Source organism: Ornithorhynchus anatinus, chromosome 3, assembly GCF_004115215.2.
Source record: "Ornithorhynchus anatinus isolate Pmale09 chromosome 3, mOrnAna1.pri.v4, whole genome shotgun sequence".
Classification (NCBI taxonomy): Eukaryota; Metazoa; Chordata; class Mammalia; order Monotremata; family Ornithorhynchidae; genus Ornithorhynchus; species Ornithorhynchus anatinus.
Genome location: NC_041730.1, coordinates 71,846,969 through 71,867,861, shown reverse-complemented (window position 1 = coordinate 71,867,861; position 20,893 = coordinate 71,846,969). Strand labels below are relative to the sequence as shown.

Sequence of the window (20,893 nt, the reverse complement as noted above, 5' to 3'; positions counted from 1 at the left end):
AAACAGTTGAAATAGCCATTGCCCCAGATTGGATGTGCAAGGAAAATTAGAATTGCACTTAAAGTGTTCTGAGGGTTCTGTTGTGATGTATAGTGAAGAGATAGAAGTCAACATATGCATACCTAGGATTCCTATTAACAAATTTAATAGGCTGCAGCAGCAACACAAGAACAGCTTGGGCCAGCTAGAACAGGTTAAAATGTTACTGCTGGATGACAGCTGTAGAAGAGTGAGCTCCCATCCTTTTACAGTCTGTGATATACAGTGCCTCGCTTTGGTCAATAAATGACAATTTACCCAAAGAGTCATTAAATTGAGACTGTGCAAAGTATACTTACAGAGCTATGTAACCAAGAATTAAGGCATCAGAAGAAAATTGATGTAACAGCTAATCTACCCTGCCAAGCCCAGAAGAGCTGTCATGAATAACAAGGATTGGGCTATTTAAAATGGACTTTTAAACACTGCCCTGTTGTTAAACTGTGGTTAGATTCTTGTCTTTGATGGCTTCATGTCTCCATTACCCTTCTGGGGTACATGCCATTGCTGTCGTGATGTTCAGTGATGGTCATTCCTTCACTGTCATATTTACTGAACACTTTGTGCGGACAATATAATAATACTATATATACATATATATAATGACACTGGTATATATTAAAACAGTAAACAGAAACATTCCCCATTCACAGAGAGCTTACAGTCTAGAGGCCAAGCTTATAAAGGTGTAAAGCCTATGGCCATGGAGAGTCAGGCCCTGCCAAGATGGATATGGAATCTAATACGATTATTCTAAAAGTGTATAATGCCCTGTCACGTGAGGCTTTGTAGTTTGTTCATTCTGGGAACCAAAAACTGTTGATCGCTCTCTGCTATCACAGATGAGTGAAGCCCCAGTTTGATAAGTCACAGTTGGCAAGGTCTAGCTGTAAAGTGAAAGAGAAAGAGTTGTCCAGAATGAATGGTGACCTCTCACTGGTGATAGGTTCAAAGTGGATGTGAGTAAGGTTGCTATACCTTTAAATTAGCCAATCAGTCTAGCAGTTCAGTCACAGTTGAGTGCTAGAACAGAAAATTACTGATTTCTTTCTCAATCTTGTTTGTAATGGGATGGGCATTTGCACATTCAGTATCAGAAGAAAGGTAACCCCTGATGAGAATTATTATCTGTTGTGTAAGCAAGAAAGTAGTTTTGATGAAAGCACTTTTCTACTTAGTGACTTAGGTCGATAGCATGCATTTGGCTTGTCCTCTACTTAGAAGATGGTCCTGGGCTAGTACATATTCAAATGCAAAAGAAGGAAGCAGGGGGTAGAGAACTCAATTGTTCTGCGCTTTCTTTTCTTGTCCTGCTTTAGAGAGTACATCCTAGGGTCCAATTCATTCCGAGGTTTCTTGTACTACACTTTGTGTGGTCATTTATAACCATAAATGCTGTGGGATCCAATTACTAATTTTTTTTAACTTGGGTTTCCTTGCATCTGTTCTGGGCAATTCCAGGTACTTGGTGTGTGAGGATGGAGGCATGGGGCATGTGTGAGGGTGGGGGGCGTTTGTGTATGTGTGTGTGTCTGTGTGTCTTTACTGGGTTGAGATTCTTGGAAACAAGGCTTGGAGGGGGTAGAAAGAGAAGCAGAGGTTTTCAGAGGTGATGTTCCTCTATGTATGTCAGTTTAACCAAGCTATAATTTTATGAAAAGTATTGCTTGGCTAAACAGCCTTTCTAGCATAGATCAGCAGAAGCTGAATTACTTCATTCACTCAGTCGTATTTATTGAGCACTTACTGTGTGCACAGAACTGTACCAAGTGCTTGGAAGAGTATATAATACAACAATAAACAGTCACATTCCCTGCCCACAAAGAGCTTACAGTCTAGAGGGGGGCCATGGGGTATTAGCACAGTGATAATTATAATAGTAATTATGATATTTAACTGCTTACTATGTGCCAAGCACTGCTGTAATAGCTGGGGTAGATATGAGGTAATCAGGTTGGACACAGTCCCAGTTTTAATCCTCATTTTACAGATGAGGTAAGTGAGACACAGTAAAGTTGTCATATGCTAAGGTCACACAGCAGACGCTGGGATTTGAACCCATCTCCCCTGGGTTCCAACCCCGGGCTCTTGCCACTAGGCAATGCTGCTTCCCTGATGGATATCACTAAGGACTAATTGTTTCCTTAACACTGCAGTTTATAGATGTTGTCCTGAATAGGCATATAGAAGAATTGAAACCTGTCTTCTCTTTAACAGGAGCATTTTCTATTTTCTGAAAACTATTTTTAGTTGTTGTGTTGGGCTTTTCTTTTTAATAACGATGCAGTAGAACTAAATTTTTAGTCCCCAGCAGAATATTTTGAAATACTTTTCCAGTTGAAGGCCTGATTACACAAGCAAGTGTAAACATGTTGGTAAGAGTTTACCAGTTAAGAAGAGTTAAGCTCATGCATTCTATTCAAGTTGCTATTTTTCCAGAGTTTAGGAGGACTGAGTTGCAGGAGATACCCTACGTAGTACTAAACTGACAAAAGTATGCTGGAGAAACTGTGAAAATCACCTGTGAAATAGTTGTATTGGGTAGATCATTTTCCTGATTCAAGCAAGTTAAAAGTGAAACAGGCTGAGACATGCAATGAGAACACAAGGGCATTGTACCTCAGTTTGAAGATAATGCTGCTGGCTGTGTGGGTGAGATTGTGTTCTTTAGCGTGAGTGTTAGTCACTCTCCCTCTAGTCTTCTCATCAATCCCAGGAGACTTCTCCTTGACTTTCTCACATTCTCTCCCTTCTCCTCTGTCCTCCTCTCCCACCTCAGGCAAAAGAAGGACTGGATAGCCAAGCCTCAATTCTCTTTTAAAAAGCACATTTCTAAGCCGTTACCTGCAGTTTTCGGTGTTTATATAGTCCTTCTGAATTCAGGACCAATCTTGTAAATTAGTGTCTAAGACAGGGGATGCCTGATGAATGGAATTATTAATACTGTTGACTATAGGTTTAAAGCCCAAAAGAAATTCACCATCAGAGGGATTTTTTTGAAAATAAATGCAAAGCTGTGTTAAATAGTAACAATAGGAGACACCATCTATCTCCTTGTCTTAGCTTCAGGTCTGTAGGGTCTTTGGAACCCTGAAGGAATAGCCATTGTTTGGTTGTTTCTAATTTGTTGCATTTGATGGCAAATACTAGTTGAACACTAATAATGATGATGGGGCTTACTCAGAACTGAAGGTAAGCAGAATTACCTAAAAGAGGGAATTTAAAGGGAAAATATCAGGTATTTGTGCCTGTAATTCTGCCCCAAGTGAAGATAGTCAAGTGCTGTTAGGATCTGCAGTCTTTGGCCTAGTGGATAGATCATGGGCCTGGGAGTCAGAAGAACCTGGGTTCTGATACCAGCTCTTGTCTGCCATTTGCCTCCTGTGTGACCTTGGGCAAGTGACTTAATTTTTCTGTACCTCAGTTACCTCATCTATAAAATGGGGATTAAGAGTGTGAACGCAATGTGGGATAGGGACTGCGTCCAACCCAATTACTTGGTGACTACCCCGGTGCTTAGTACGGGACCAGGCACATAGAAAGCACTTAATAAATACCACAGTTATTATTATTATTACTGTGGCTTCCCCGGGATGTGGACCTGGCCTGAGAAGTGGGTAAAGAGGTTAGTGTCCTCAAGGTGGATTACTATGGCTTCCTCATTACTACTGTTCTTTGTTTCCATTTGCTTTTTTAGCTGCTGCTGATTCATGGCAACATAGTGCTCTGTCACCTACCAATTGCTACCATCATCACAATTAAAGATCTGAAATAAACCATGAAAAGTCATCTAGCCTAACATTTTTGCCCTAGTCAGAACCAAACTGCTAAATGTTAGAGGAACTTAGGGCTTCATCAACATAAATGACACAACTTTTATTCTACAAAAAAGGTTAAGATCCAGGTCTAAGCAACTTCCCTGGAAAGAAGGGGGCATCTTCCTCTACTCAATTAAGTAATCAGTGACGTTTACTGAACATCTACTGTGTGCAGTGCATTGTGCTAAGCATTTGGGAAATAGAGTTGGTAGACAAGGTCGCTGCCCACAAGGAGCTTAAAATGTACAGTGGCCAGACTAGATGGCAGGGATAAGGAAATGAGTCATTTCAAGGTCCTGGGGCCTACACTGCTAAAGTATGGCACCTCATTCACATTTTCAGCAAATTTCTTTCTCGACAGCACTTCCCAAATTTAATTTTCCACTGCCATTCACTGGCTCAGACTGCCATGTTCAGTTTTCTATTTCTGAGCCTGAGATTCAGAAAAGAGGGGGAAAAATGATAATAAAACAATGATAGCCTATGCTAGAAAAACAGTCTTCAAAGGAAGGGCTGTATTGTCTGGATCCATACAAATTACTGAATAAAGAAAAATGCCTTTTTAATAGGTGGATTATTAAGCACAATTCCCCTCGAGAAAACACCTGGACTCTCTGGCATCAGTTTACTAGTTCTTGTTGACTCCCACTGCTTTTGCAGCCCTATCCAGAATATGTCTGACTAACAGTTAATAGTATTTAAACCCAGTCATTTAATAATTAAACTTTAAAGCTATCATCACATCAGAATGAATAGAGAAAGTTCTCACCTACTTTGGCACCTTTGCATGTGGTTGTGGAGTCAACAAAATGACTGTATCAGTTTACAGAATGAAAGTAGTAGGCTTACAGTGTTCTTACAAAAGGATGAGCATTAGTAGGAAAGGTTAAAATTATTCACAGCATAAAGGAAATTGTTTTTAGCTTTTGCACTAAAACAGGTAATCGTGGACAGCCAAAATTTTTATGAATACAGTACAGAAAACCTGTGAAACTGGGTTATACTGGACTTTGCTATTTACTCCAGAGGTACTGTTGCAATAATTTCAAGTCTACTTTGTATTTGCATTTTTTTCTTTGGAAGAAACCTTGCCTTTCAGAATAATTAGCCTCTGTCCATGCTGATAATCCTGATATAAGAGGAGGCTTTTAGGAAAAAGATAACTTTTGTTCTTCTGAGGAGCCTCAAACACTCCTTACTGATACTGGATAGGTTTACACTGTGGATTGTTTTAGCTAAGTTATAATGTACACAAGATGGGCTTTTGGTGTCCTTTGTATTCAAAGATGATGCTATTGACAGTGAGATTCTATCCAGGTGTGGGGGTGTGGCCAAAGGACCTATCTATAACTGATAATCCATTCCACACTGTGTACACCTAAAATTGTCTTTTTTTATAAATAGATCATTTTATTCCAAGGCTTCATTTGTTCTAAACTATGTCATGACTCTTCCTACAAAATCCTGTTTAGACTATTCTTGAACATGACTACAAACTTGCTACAGAACACGTTTAATAGTCTGGGCAGTACATTTGGAAAATGTTTTAGTAATATCTTTGAAGTATCAGAATAAAGCTGTAGAAAGGGCTTTTGTATGTGAAGAGAATGAGAACGCAATAATTAGAGGAAATTACATCTCCAGAGCTAGACCTGGGACTTGTAGATATTTTTTGCTTTCAGTTGTTATTTCCTTAATGAAGATGTTTGTTAAATGAGAAAACAGAAAACTATCCTATTTTTATGAGTATTCACATTTGAGCAACATTCATACTTGGTTTAACTTTTATTTGGTAACATCAATTATTAGTGGCCAGTACTGCTTGCCAAAGTCAGCTAGGTTTAACACTGATAACCTTTACCCATGTAATTGGCAGACCCCTTTGAATACTATTTTGAAGAGAAGTTACAATATGAGTTTTTCTTTTTCTCTTAATCTTTAGTGGATTTTCTGCCTCTGTGTTTATTTTCATTGATATTCTAATCATGTCTGACATGTAACCTGAGCTTCCTTTCTACACTTACAAATTTCAATCCGGGGATAATTTGCAAGTACTGACTTAGACATTCTCAGAAAATTAGAGGCTTACCATTCAAGTTATATTATAATAATTATGGTATTTGTTAAGCGCTTACTATGTGGCAAACACTGTTCTAAGCACTGGAGTAGATATAGGGTAATCAGGTTGTCCCACGTGAGGCTCACACTTTTAATCCCCATTTTATAGATGAGGCCACTGAGGCCCAGAGAAGTTAAGTGACTTACCCAAGGTCACACAGCAGACATGTAGCAGAGCCTGGATTAGAACCTACGTCCTCTGACTCCCATGCCCGAGCTTTTTTCCACTAAGCCAGGCGGATTCTCCAAGTGCAACAGTATTAGAAAGGAGTGGCCTTGCTTTACTGAGGAAGCTATTAATTAATTCATTCATTCAATCGTATTTATTGAGCGCTTACTGTGTGCAGAGCACTGTAATAAGCGTTTGGAATGTACAATTGGGCAACGGATAGACAATCCCTGCCCAACAACAGGCTCACAGTCTTAAAGGGGGAGACAGACAACAAAACAAAAAAAGAAGTCAGTCATCGGTATTGTCAAAATAAATAGAATCATAGTTATATACACATCATTCCTAAAATAGAGTAATAAATAATATATACAAATATACAGAAGTGCTGTGAAGGGGAAGGGGGTAGAGCAGCAGGAGGGAGTAGGGGGAATGGGGAGGGGAGGAGGGGCAGAGGGAAAAGGAGGGCTCAGTCTGGGAAGGCCTCCTGGAGGAGGTGAGCTCTCAGTAGGGCTCTGAAGAGGGGAAGAGAGTTTGGCGGATGTGAAGAGGGAGGGCATGCCAGGACAGCGGTAGGACGTGGGCCAAGGGTCGTCGGCGGGACAGGCGAGAACGAGGAACCGTGAGGAGGTTAGCGGCAGAGGAGTGGAGTGTACGGGGTGGGCAGTAGAAGGAGAGAAAGGACGTGAGGTAGGAGGGAGCAAGGTGATGGACAGTTTTGAAGCCAAAAGTGAGTTTTTATTTCATGCGGAGGTTGAAAAGCAACCACTGGAGGTTTTTGAGGAAGGGATTGATATGCCCAGAGCATTTCTGTAGGAAGATGATCCAGGCAGCGGAATGAAGTATAGACTGAAGTGGGGAAAGACAGGAGGATGGGAGATCAGAGAGGAAGCTGATGTAATAATCCAGTCGGGCTATTTTGAGAGTTTGTACCAGCAAGGTAGCTATAACACATGAACGAAAATGGAGAGCTTCCTCATTAAACCTCTTTTTCTCCATTCTCTTCTCTCTATTTTCTTATTTTCTATCTCTCTCATCTCCTACCTTCACGTCTCCAGGAAGGGGCCCCATCTCTCTTCTCTTTTTTCTTTTTCCCCCCTCAGCTCTGTGGGAACATGGGCCCCAGACCGTGTTTGGGACTCAAGCCTTGGCCGCAGTTTTCCATGTGGAGATAGAGCTACAGCTGGGGTAGGCCCAGGGTTATAGGGCTAGGCTGGCCCACACAGTCTCATGCCCAGCTTGGACCCGGCGTCTACCTGCACCTTTCCACCAGCCTCGCACTCCTGTATCCTAGCCCACCTCTCTGAGTAGAACTCACTGGTCTCTCAGATCTGGAAATTCTAGTGCAGCCACAGGAAGCCAGAATCACCTCCCTGGCTCTCACTGTCTTGCCGGATTCCTCTTCCTCTGCCTTCCAGGTCTTGTCCACCCCTAAGGTTGCTGCTTTTTTGATCTAGCTTCTTTGATCGCTTGGTCTGGATCCTCCTCATCCCTAGCTCTGTTTCCCATCTACCAAATATAATAATAAGGGCATTTGTTCAGTGCTTATTATATGTCAAGCACTGCTCTAAGTGCTGGGGTAGATACAAGCTAATTAGGTTGGACCCGATCCCTGTCCCTCTTGAGCTCACAGTCTTAATCCCCGTTTTAAAGATGAGATCACTGAGGCACAGGGAAATTAAGTGACTTGGCCAAAATCACACAACAGACAACTGACAGAGCTGGGATTAAGAACCCAGTTCCTTCTGACTCATAGGGCTGTGCTCTGTCCACTAAGCCATGTGGATTCTCAGCCTTTCTCCCTTTTATTTGCTTTCACTTTTCTTGCTTCCCCTCTTTTTTTCCTTATATATGGTATTTGTTATTAATATGGTATGGTATTTGGTTTTTTCATGACCCAGCCCCTCTCCTCATTCCTCCCTTAAATTTCATTATGGTGTAATAATTTTAGGAAGGTGAAAAGTATAAGGAAAATGTTCAAAAGCTCAAGTAAAAGTAAAAACATTTCAAGTGATCCATGAGCCCAATATGGGACGGGGACTGTGTCTCATCTTCTTATACGGCATTTACCCCAGTACTTAATGCAGTGCTTGATGCAGAGCAAATGCTTTAGAAATATCTCGGGTGTTAAAAACTCCTTTCTTTGAAGACATTTGCCTTTTCTCTCAGACTATAATCTGAGGAACTGTGTGTTTGTCTAGTCCCCTACTGGTGCAAGAAGCTCAAAAATATGTTTTTTTTTTAAATAATGAGATGTTGGATTGGATATTTGGAGTAATAGGCAGTAGAGATGAAATCTAATGCCTGTTTGACCCACATCTGCCAAACAATATTGACAAATAGTGTGCAATCTACACCAAAGCAGTAGTTTCCATCTTTACAGGAATACTTTAATATGCTGATGGTCTCTGGGTGAACCACGAGCTAGTGGGCCCCCACCCTGCCCGAAGTTTTTTTTTTATTATTAGAACAAAGCAGAGAGGAATAATACTAAAGTAGGGATGGGAGGAGCGGAGGAAGGCTGCTGAAGGAAATTAGGACCCAAGCACAAAACAAAGCCCAGGCGGCCTAGGAGAAAAAGCAAGAAATCCAACAAGAACATCTAGTCTTCTTACCTGACTAGCTAGTGCTTGTGGTTCTCTGAAGAGGGCCAGGAGCCAAATCTAGATGCCCATGGTTATGCCGTGTGTGCCAGAGGATTCTTACACAGACTCAGGCACCCAGGGGTTATACAAGAGATTTGTTCTAGGTGGTGGTGAATATATCTAAGAACTGTGTTAAAACTTACCAAACTCATGCATTTTGGGGTCACCCTGACTGCAGGGAATATATTCTTGTGGTTAACCCTTTCAACACAGTTGGAGGATGAAGATAGTGAAAATAGATGTCCTGGTTGCCTCTCTATCTGAAGGAATTCAGGTAGACTGCCTGGCTTTTGAGCAGATTTCTGAAGTCATCTTAAATCAATATTTATTGAATTGCCATGTGCTGAGCACTGTACCGGATGACTGAGGGTACAGAATGTGCAAGACGTTATGTACTGGGTGTAATAAATGGAAAAACATCTGAAGTCGCCCTCCTGATCCTGTTCCTTGGGTGTCGAGGGTTTTTACTGACAGAAGAGAGTCAGGAGATTTCCACTGTTGGAATGCTATTTCTGGTAGCAATTGAATTCTCTTACATCAGCTGTCAGCTCAGAGCACTGTGATATGTTTTGTGTGACCAGTTCAGTGTGAGGCACTCTCTGAATGTGTGAGTTTGAGAATGCAGGAGGCTCTGTGAAAGCACACCTCTACCAAGCTATTGAGAATAGTTGAGAGTCGGGGCACTGGTGAGAGCCAAAAGAAGAATCTGAATCTGTAACTAGGAGGGGAACTGGATGAGCAGCTTAGCGATAAATAATCATGAAAGACAGGGTGGTTTGTGACTAAGAACAGCAGAGTAGAAACTGGGGAAAGGGTTGCAGGGGAGTGGAGAGGAAAAGGGGAGGAATTCGCAATAACTCTTCTGAGCTTGCCAGATTCTGTAACTTGCTCTTCCACCTGCCCTAAAATCCTTCTCATCCCAAATCATCTTGATGGTATATCTTTTCTTTATCCTTCTCATCTCTCACCCCACACAATTTGAGGATCTCCTGTGTATATGGGGCCCTCTAGATGCTACCAGACTCCAGAATGACAAGAAGACAACCTTTCTACCCCATGGAGCTTTAAATTCACCGCTTAATTCCAAACACAAAGTGTACAGTTTTATTTAAAAAATTTGATTTTAAACTTCTTGACAGCAGAGGCCATATTGAGTGCTTTGTGTTCAGAGCACTGTACTAAGTGCTTGGAAGAATACAATATATCAGTTGGTAGAGCCATTTCCTGCCTGCAGGGAGCTTACAGTCCAGTTCAAATCTAAGTTTAAGGAGCTTAAACTTGTACTCCAAGCCTCCAGTCCACTCACGTGATAATGGAGCTCTCAAATACATGTTGACTAACCTCTTTTCTGCTATTTAGCATAATGTTCTCAAAAGTCACCTGAAATAAAAATCCCAGGTTTAACTCAAACTGGAACTTGATTCAGCCTTTAACAAAAAGTGCAGTGCGATCGACAGTATCAACAGGTTGAAACTTTAGGTGAAGCTTTCATTAAATAAGTGTGAAAGAGGCTGAGAGCTTTTTATTTAAACAAGAACATTCTCATTAATTATAATAAAGGTATTTACTGAGCATCGCAGGATGCAATGCACTGAATTAAGCACGTGGTAAAATACAGCAAAAAGAAGTGGCATTCCTTGCCCCAAAAGAAACTTATTCTTGCATTGATAACAGTGGCAGAATTTTTGGAGTATTCTTGCTACTGTAGAGAGTGGTTGTCCCTGAAGAGAAGATCTCAGGAGCAATAAAAGCAAAAAGTGTTTTGTTTTGTTTTCAACTTGCATTACTTCAGTCAATTAACTGATGGTGTTACTGAGGGCTTGCAGAATACTGTACTAAGCTCTTGGGAGAGTGCAGTGGAGTTGGTAGACAAAATTTCATGACATTCCACCCAACAGTGTGGAATGTACTGGGGGCAAAGGAGCAGAATTCCCTATTATTTAACTAAGGGAACCATGTAGTTATTTCATAAAGTGTTCTGTTATACGATACTCTCTCAAAATAATAATAATAATAATAATGGCATTTATTAAGCATTTACTATATGCCAAGCACTGTTCTAAGCACTGGGGTAGATACAAGGTAATCTGGTTGTCCCACTTGGGGCTCGCAGTCTTAATCCCCATTTTACAGATGGAGTAACTGAGGCACAGAGAAGTTAGGTGACTTACCCAAGGTCACAAAGCAGACAAGAGGTGAAGCAGAATTAGAACTCACATACTTTGACTCCCAAGCCCGTGGTCTTGCCACTAGGCCATGTTGCTTCGCTTAGTACAGTTCTCTGCACACAGAAAGCACTCAACTACAGAAAGACAGGGTTAGGGTTAGGGTCTAACCCTAACCCTAATTGATAAATTAATCAATTATGAGTGTCCACTGAGTGCAGTACACCACAATACTTGGTAACCTTAAAGAGGTTATAGAATTATTATTAACAATATTATTAACAAAGCTTTTGAAGATGTTTAAGAGAATTGCCAAGGGAACATATAACCACTGTATTAGTCCCAACTATTTAAGAGAGATGATGGAAGTCCCAAAAGTGGAAGGGAAGATAAATTTTGTTTGAGCTGGGTGGACCTACTGTAGATATTGTTTCATTACTTCATGGCAAACACAAATCCACCAGTTCTGGCATTTACAAATGGAACATTAAATTCTATGATTTACTAAAATTGTTCTTGAGAGGAGGAATCCTTTCCTTAGTCGTCTTTGAGCTGGAAGGTCCATTCTACATGGACTAAGAAAAATAACAGCTCTGAGTTAACCCCTATTAGACAGATTGAGCTCTAAATCTATTTTAACTTGATTATTATGGCATTTATTAAGCATTTACTGTAAACTTCTTGTGGGAAGGAAACACAAGTAATGATTGTTATATTGTAACCTCCGAAGCGCTCAATAAAGTGCTGTTCTGCACACAGTAAGCACTCAATATATACCATTGATCGATTAATTATTGTGCTAAATGTTAAGTAGATATGAGATCATCTTTTTTCTAGATTTTTGTAAGTATTTATTACCTATTTTAGGTATTTTATAGGGAGAGAGTTCCCCAACCATATAAAATTCCATATGAGGCATAAAACACTTGGCTTGACTTCCATTCGCATCTTGGCACACCATCAGTTCAGCTCTGAGTAGAGCCAATGGTCTTAATCCATCATTGAGACTTCAAAGGATAAACCCCTTGGCTCATATATCAGAACCTTTACTTTCATGTGCTGGATATTTTATATCCAATTCAAATGTGGGTGGATGAGAAAATTAAATTGCCTTCCGTGACCAAGAGAACTATGGGTTTCATGGCTCATTAAGAGTTTTGATTCTGGGAATTATCACCATGTCTGTCGGACCTTAAATTTGTAAATTTCTGTTGCTTTATAAATGAGTAGCCAAGGAAAACCACAGTTAATTTTTGACTTCAGGGGTGCATTTTTCTTTCATGCTGTTTTTTTCCATCCTCTCTTTTAGATTGTATGTGGCATGTTAAGGCAAATGATCGTGACTTTCATATTCAGCCCCAATATCTGAAAACGACATTGTTTTGTTTGAAAGAAAGCAAATATGCAGTAAGTTGATCCTAATTCTTTTATTAGAAGCCTTTTTTTTGGAACTTGTAATATTTAAAGTGTAATACTACACCAACCTTATGGGCAGCCAGTTCTCTAGAGCCAGTGATCATCTGTGCCAGTTTAGAGTTATGTTGGTTTTATTGGTTACTACTTTTGGGAGCTTTGGCAATGACCTGAATCGATATTGTCTTGGTATTTATTTGAAAAGCTCATCTTCTAAATCTGTTATCCATTCACTTTAGCTCTTTCCTCTGGAGCTTTACTAAGATTCTAATGACACATCAGTCACCTGCCCAATGTGATTGTCTGTTATAAGTTGATTTGACATTGAGTTGACTTGATGACCTTAGAGGAGAAAGTTTCTCTATCTTGTTGTTATTCCTGAAAAGCTGCCTAAGGTCTTTTTGAGGAATGGATAGAATGAAAACATTGAGAGGAATCCGCAACCGCAGTATGAACAGCATCTACTATCACTTATTGGGCTAAACTTGGATAACCAGATTTTAAGAATGGTATGGACTCAAAAGGACAACCTCTACTTAAAATTTATGTGAGCTGTTTCTTCTTTTTAACAGAATAATGCAATTAAAACCTACAAGTACAATGCAATTACCTTCCTACCAATGAATTTGTATGAGCAGTTTAAGAGAGCTGCCAATTTCTATTTCCTGATTCTTCTCATTTTACAGGTAATATATGCTTTTATGTCTTAGTTTTTGTATGAGTCATGGTACTTCTGTAGTGTTTAAAATTGCTAAAAATAGAAAATAAGGGATTTTGAAAACTAGCTTTTATTGATATTTCTGCCTTGAGGAGAATTTTTTTGAATAAAACTAGTTACCAATAGATTGATTATCATTTGGTATAATCCTAGCTCGCCTCTTAGTTTCCAGTACTGTACCAGGCTCGACTATGGGAGGGAGAGTCAAGCAGAGCTATATCCATTCCATTCCTAGCTTGGCCAGTGGTTAGTGAGTGGAAGGCAATCTACTATAGGTCAAAACTCACCTGTGTTGGGCAACAGCGGCATGGGAGAGCGTCGCTATGGGTTGGATCGACTTGACAGCATAAGACCACAACATAATCCTAGCTGCTCACTATGGACGTGAGCATGTCTTCTTATTCTCAAATGATGTAATATGAAAAATTTAAAACTATGTAGTTGTAGTTCAAATGTTAACTTTAAATATTATTTTATTGTTTTTCTTCTCAGGTGCCTTGTTTTCTAACAGTATATTGTTGGAGTGTAACTTATCTGACGATGTGACCAAAATCTCACTTTACTTTTTTTTTTAATTGGACTATTGTCTAGCAGTTCTCCTTTTCTGGTGATTCTCACTTCTCTGGTATTATTTCTATACCATGGAGAAATTTAGTCCTCTAGAAATTCATACCAATTTAGTCCTCTTGAAATACATTAATCATAGTCTTTCAAATGCCTTGTCACCTGTGAAAGACTATTTCTGTGTTCTAAAAATCATAATTTTTATTATTTATTTACTTATTTATTAAATATTAATAACATTTAATGTGAAATAATTAAGATCCACCAAGATTAGCACCAAGAGGCATAATTTTTAAGGCCTTATTTCTTGATAGGCTCTCTCCAGTTGTCCAGAATGCTAGTTACTACGTCCCTTCCTTTGATTTTGAAACCTTTACTTGGAGTTCAATATTTGCAGAATTTATGAAGTATGATTAAGAGTCTTCCGAGTTTTATTGAAATATAGCATTTTCCCTGAACTTACAACTCCATGAATGAAAAGATTTTCTGATTTAGAGCCTGCAGTGCCCTGCGAGTTATAGTAAAAGAGGGAGTTTGAATATCTATGTTGCAGTAATGGTAGAAGGAAGTAGTTGGATAGCCTGTGTTGTGTAGATTTATACGTGGGAAAAATAGAAAGACAAATATTTTGACAGGGAAGTGGTGAAGTAGAGAATGCCTTTCACCTGTTACCTGCACTTTGTTGTAAGGGAAGTGGTTAGGAGGTTAGAGAGGGAAGAGGGTGATTGTCATGGGCCTGAGGTTGCCATGAGAACCACTCATCTCACTTTCCATCACACCTGCTCTGTGGCAGGTGGTCTGCAGAGAGGAAGAGGAGCAGCAGTGGTCCTTTTGCAAGAGAACAGAGACCTCACCTTTGTCTAGTGTTTCTTCAAGATCAATTCACTGAATTCAAAGATGAGACCTTAAGGAATCAGCAGAAATAAGTCTTTAAAAACAAAAACCTAAGTGTGTGCTTTTTTCTAGTCGATCCCTCAAATCACCACACTGGCGTGGTATACTACACTTGTGCCTTTACTGTTGGTGTTGGGAATTACAGCAGTCAAAGACCTTGTGGATGATGTTGTAAGTATTTTGTTTTGTTTTGTGTGTTTTTCATTTTAATATAAAGTCCAATAAATACTATGGGGGGCGGTTAGGTCACGTGGTTAACAAACTTTATACTTGGAGTATATCGAGGCTTTGTTCTCTCTCCTCGTTTTAAGGCTCGCCATAGAATGGATAATGAAATAAACAACAGAACATGTGAAGTCATCAAAGATGGCAGGTACTGTCCAAATATTTGACTTAGGTCTTATTTTCAAATGTCCTCATTACAAATAGTTTCCCAATAATGATTCACTCTGCTTGAAATGTTTCTATTCATTCTTTATGCATTTGTACATTTCTTATTAATGATAATAATATAATATAATAATGTTCATGGGGTGGATCGTTTAAATTGGAAAATCCTGACCTGAAAATCCAGATGACACTCAGAAGAAGAGAGAGTAAAGCATTTTTCCTTGATTGGTGAATCTAACCCAAATTTAGAATTCTTCCTTTCAAATAACAATATAATAAGACATAATTTTTGGCTCAGGTTAGAATGTGGCCTCAGGGTCATCTTGTTGAATTTAATCAGGTTTATGAGCACTTGCCTGTAGCATGAGATTCAAAATGTCTTAATGAAAAGCTTACAGTGAGGATGTTGCTGTAGTCTTGTCTTTTAAAGAAATGCATTTTGACATTTAGGTTCAAAAATGCAAAGTGGAAAGAGATTCAAGTTGGAGATGTCATTCGTCTGAAAAAAAATGATTTTATTCCCGTAAGTAAACAAGCTGTATTATGTTGTTCGTTATAATCCCACACCTGGCACAATTTGCAAACTGCTCATGTGTCCTCTTCAATTAGGCTGACATTCTGCTGTTGTCCAGTTCAGAACCGCACAGCCTTTGTTACGTGGAAACTGCTGAATTAGATGGGTAAGGATCACAAAATTGGAAATGTGTTTTTTGAAACCCGATAGAAAGATTATCCTACTTGTTGAAAATGTACTCGTTTTCATCTTTGAGCTTTAAAAAAAAAAAAGGTGGCTTAAATGTCTATCACTCTCTCCTCCTTTCAGTCTTTATTGAAACTCATCTTTAAATTCTTGTCCCACAAGAAAAGACAACCTAAGAGCTTAACACCTCTGAAACAAAGCCACCATCCCATTCCACTTTACAAAGGAATAATCTTTGTTTAGATTATAAATCCTTTGGGCAAAGAGTGTGTCTTCATATGAAATGTGCTTAATACCATCTTAAGAAAAAATGACCAACAGGTTTGGGGAATTTTTATATGGAAGTTTGTTAAACTAGAATGCTATGTGATAAGATGGGGAAAAACCCTATTTTGGGTAGAGGGTGTCTTGTACTCCACACTACCCATTCTATGTGGTCCGATGACTGTGACATCCCTCTAGTCATAACAATAATAATAATTGTGGTATTTGTTAAGTGTTTACTATGTGTCACACATGCACTGAGAAGTAGCGTGGCTTAGTGGAAAGAGCCTGGGCTTCGAAGTCAGAGGTCATGGGTTCTAATCCCGGCTCTGCCACTTATCAGTTTGTGACTTTGGACAAGTCACTTAACTTCTCTATAGCTCAGTTACCTCATCTGTAAAATGGGGATGAAGACAATGAGCTCCATATTGGACAACCTGATTACCTTGTATCTTCTCCAGTGCTCAGAACAGTGCTTGGCACATAGTAAGCACTTAACAAATCCCATCATTATTATTACTACTAAACTCTGGGATAGTTACAAGCTCATCGGGTTGGACACAGTCTCTGTCTCATGTGGGGCTCACAGCCTTAATCCCCATTTTACTGATGATCGTCTGACTGCCAGGCCCACCCTACTCTCATTGACGTGAGAGATACTGCACTCCAATGCACTCCAGCCCAACCCCGACCCTATTCATTCAATAGTATTTACTGAGCGCTGAATATGTGCAGAGCACTGTACTAAGCGCTTATTGCTGCAGGAGAGCTTGCAAGACCCTGAGCAGCAGAGGTAGTAGGGACCGAGGAGCCGCTGGCATAGGGCTGTGAGCCAGGCCACCCTAGTAACAGTGCCACCCACAGTTGTGAGCCCAGATAACTTGGGGGCTTCCTTGAGGGCTTCCTTTGAAACCAGCAGAGGGTCTTTCAGTACAAAATAGGAGCAGGAAATGGCAGATCCCTGGAGTCAGAGAGAGAGAGCAGAGGATGAATCACCCCAGGCCTCATTCTGTGCCTGTTCCTCAGCTTTTTTTTTTTTTAATGGTATTTGTTAAGTATCCACTCTGTGCCAAGCACTCTTCTAAGCGGTATGGTAGATACAAGCTAGTCAGGTTGAACACAGGCCCTGTCCCAGGTGGGGCTCAGAATCAATCCCCATTTTCCAGATGAGGGAACTGAGGCACAGAAAAGTTAATTGACTTGACCAAGGTCACACAGCAGACAAGTGGCAGATCTGGGATTAGAACTCAGGTCCTTTTGACTCTCAGGCCTCTCCCCTCCCCCCAACTCAGCCTCTTCCTTATTTCTTCCCCAGATGTGCCTTTGCGCATTAATAATTTAGTATTGGGTGCCCATGCCTCTCAGTATTCAGTTTACTGCCTTTTCATTCTTTTCCTTTGCACTCGGAGTTCAGTGGATTCTGATTTGTAGAAAGTCAAAACTTACCTCACAGGCCCAGACATTTTAAAAGGAACATAAAATTCAGGTGGATTTAGGTACACATTTTGGCAGAACTGAATGTACTCACTGTGTGGCTAGGTAATTAAGGTGGCCCCTCAAAATGGAAGGTATAAGTATTTGTGGAGAAAATATACGTCAAGCCACTTTTCTTAAGCAATTAGTTCTTTAGTCAATGGATTCAGTGATGACTTTTCTTCATGTATAGAAGCAGGGATCAGCCTAATTTTAGATGGGTGTGGGACTGGTTCTGAACATGACTGGCTAGGTGAAGGTAGCTGGTGCAGGGGGAGGGAGTTGGCGGAGATCATATTGGGTGAAAAAATATACCTGTCTTGGCAGACTGTTCGACCAGGTCACCAACAGGGAGAAGTTTCCCGTTATCTCAAAGGTCTGGACTTTCTCTGGTATCCCGTGCTATCACCCCCCCCACCTCCAACTTGTATTTTAACTATCTGTAAGGGAGTGAAACTTGTGTCCAGTTAACACACCAAAGCCCAACCAAGGACAGGGTCTTCACTACCATACACATTTAGCACAGAGCTTAGCACACAGTAAGTGCTCGATAAATAAAACTGAATGAATAAAACCAAACTGCGTGCAAATAATTCTCTTTTTTTTCCTCCTTCAGGGAAACCAACCTGAAGTTCAAAATGTCTCTGGATGTAACAGACAAATTACTCCAAAGAGAAAACTCCTTGGCAGAATTTGATGGTCTGTGCAAACCATTTTTCATTCTTGTTACAATTTCAATTATAATTGCTATTCCCTTATATTAAAAAAATTACGGGGTAATTCATTTGGTACAATCAGTAAGATATTCCTCTTCTAAGAGTTTGAGGGTAAGAGCTTCTTTCTGAAGTTAAAGCAAATCCCTTTTTTTCTGGAGTGGAAGTTGCATCCCCTCATAAAGAGTTCATTCCTAAAGTCACTAGAGACGTAAGAATAGAAGCAGATGGAGAGTTCGTAATTTGCGGAAGAAAAGAAATTGTTCAGCCTGGCAAGTTTGAAATTTGTCACTGAAACATACACAGAAAACATGTGGTCAATCCAAAGGAGCATTTATATAAAAATTAGGCATTTCCCAACTCGCTTGGCAGGTTTTGTGATGGGAATAAAGTGTATTGCTGGCAAGTGATAAAATGAATTTGCTAACTTCTGTGGGAAGTAAATAGTGCTTTTGTGAGGCAACATGCATTTTGGGGGAAAGTGGCATTTTTCATCCAAATGAATGCTGAGGAAATATTTGTTTTCCTTGAATTATTATCCAAAATGTATGTCTATATGCATGATTGACTGCTTCTCAAGTGTAAACTTTTGGAATTACTGTGTCGTCTGGAAAAATACAGCTTTCAGCAGACTGTGGAAAGATTTAGAACTCGCATACTAGGAAAGATACATCAGCATTGAGGTCTCTTTCTGTTTTCTGTTCTTTTGCTGAAAGAGTGTGATTCATTTTGAAGTAAAATAAATGTTCAAATGCCTTAAAGGCCAGTGCACAAATGTTTAATCATGATATTATTGTTTAGGTTAGGATGGCTACTAAAACAAAATTTCAGACACAATTTTGCTTGCATTCACTTCGATAAATATTTTTCTTTTGTGTTTTATAAAACAGTAAATTCAAAGGCAGCATATTTTGACTATTAGCATATGTAATGTGTTACGTGATTTTTAAAAAAACATCTTTTTCCTTTAGGTTTTGTGGAATGTGAAGAACCCAATAATCGGCTAGACAAGTTTACAGGAACATTAACTTGGAGAGGTGAACGTTACCCTTTGGATGCTGACAAAATTTTATTGCGAGGCTGTGTAATCAGGAATACAGATTTCTGTCATGGAATGGTCATTTTTGCAGGTACATTGACAACTAGCATAATAATAATATGATTATGCTAACCCAGTTTTGTCATTAATAGATGAATTAAAATTAATTTTATAAAATTTTAAAAGAACTGGTGATAATAATATGGAATATTTCTCTTCCAAAACTCATCCCCCTAGATAGAAAAGACTGCTTTAATAAAATGCTGAATAATTTTGTTTCAATTCTTCTAACATCTCTAGAACTTTATAGTCCGTAGTGTAAAGGATAGCCAAGGATAGTATATTCAATTTATTCATATACTTATTTCATAATCATTTTAAGGAGCGGACACAAAAATAATGAAAAACAGTGGAAAAACCAGATTTAAAAGAACAAAAATCGATTACCTGATGAACTACATGGTTTACACGGTAAGATATTTTTACTTAATCGGAGGGGAGAATATTTTGTGGAAGCAAGTCATCATTATAAAAAATAAACATGGAAGGGAAAAAGATACTGGGCCATATTTAATTTAAGAAAAGGCAGCTGCTATGGAAAAATAAAATGCACAAACTACCTTGAGATTTTTGAGACTCTAGAAGGAATTAATGGTTTGTCAGGGAACACATCACAGTAAAATCTTGTTCAATTTTTAGATCTTTGTTCTACTTATCCTGATTTCTGCTGGTCTTGCAATTGGACATGCTTATTGGGAAGCACAGATTGGTAACTATTCTTGGTATCTCTATGACGGAGAGAACTACACACCTTCTTATCGTGGATTCTTTAATTTCTGGGGTTGCATCATCGTTCTGAACACCATGGTGCCCATTTCACTCTACGTAAGGTAATGAATGACATCCGTTTTTTGACCTTTTCAGTTAGCTAAGGGGCGAAGATATTTTTAGAAGGATGGGGTCCAATTTCTACCTACGTAGCAGATATATACATATACAGCAGTCCTAAATATTATAATTAAGGACTCCTTGGACCATTCCCTGCAAGTATTATGATTGGCTGGGGGATGTCTCCTACATAGTGATTGACTGCTGGGGTGGGGCATAGAATTGTGGAGTCAATAGGGAAAGGGGCACACATAGCTCACTCAGTTCTTCATTGAAAATAGCACAAATCTGTGTGAGAAAATGCCAGGCCTTTCCAATCATTCATTCATTTAATCGTATTTATTGAGCACTTAGTCTGTGCAAAGCACTATACTGTGTGCTTGGGAGAGAAAGGTGTTTGGCATTCCAGACCCAACCTCAGCTCCCACAGGGGCTGGATGATCTAAATTCTGATATTAAAGGAAACTAGTTTACAACCTCAGCTCCCACAGGTGCTGGATGATCTAAATTCTGATATTAAAGGAAACTAGTTTATATCCTTCCCTTTCATTCTCCTTACCAAGAGAAGCAGCATGACCTAGTGATTGAAGCATGGGCCTGGGCGCCAGAGGACCTGGGTTTTATTCCCAGCTTCTACACTTGTCTGCTCTGTGACCTTGGGCAAGTCACTTAATTAATTTCTCTGTGCCTCAGCTACTTCATCTGTAAATGGGGATGAACACTGAGACATGGACTGTGTCCAACCTGATTAGCTTGTATTTACCCCAGTGTTTAGTACTGTCCTGGCAAATAGAAATAGCATAACGAATACCATTTAAAACAAAGCCAAACAAATAAGGAGTAGCCCCTCTTATTTGCTCTCCATGCTCCTCTTTACCTCTAC

The 20,893-nt window shown here is 39.6% G+C and overlaps 1 protein-coding gene across 1 annotated transcript in view; it reads left to right on the top strand.

The window, feature by feature from the left end:
- Positions 1-20,893, top strand: part of ATP8B1 (ATPase phospholipid transporting 8B1) — a 121,720-nt gene that overhangs the window by 60,955 nt on the left and 39,872 nt on the right. The window contains exons 3-12 of the mRNA XM_029060969.2: positions 12,264-12,361; positions 12,940-13,053; positions 14,616-14,714; positions 14,855-14,916; positions 15,384-15,456; positions 15,543-15,613; positions 17,987-18,069; positions 19,055-19,213; positions 19,505-19,593; positions 19,822-20,012. Coding sequence (XP_028916802.1) covers positions 12,264-12,361; positions 12,940-13,053; positions 14,616-14,714; positions 14,855-14,916; positions 15,384-15,456; positions 15,543-15,613; positions 17,987-18,069; positions 19,055-19,213; positions 19,505-19,593; positions 19,822-20,012 — 1,039 coding nt within the window. The remainder of the gene's footprint in view (positions 1-12,263; positions 12,362-12,939; positions 13,054-14,615; positions 14,715-14,854; positions 14,917-15,383; positions 15,457-15,542; positions 15,614-17,986; positions 18,070-19,054; positions 19,214-19,504; positions 19,594-19,821; positions 20,013-20,893) is intronic.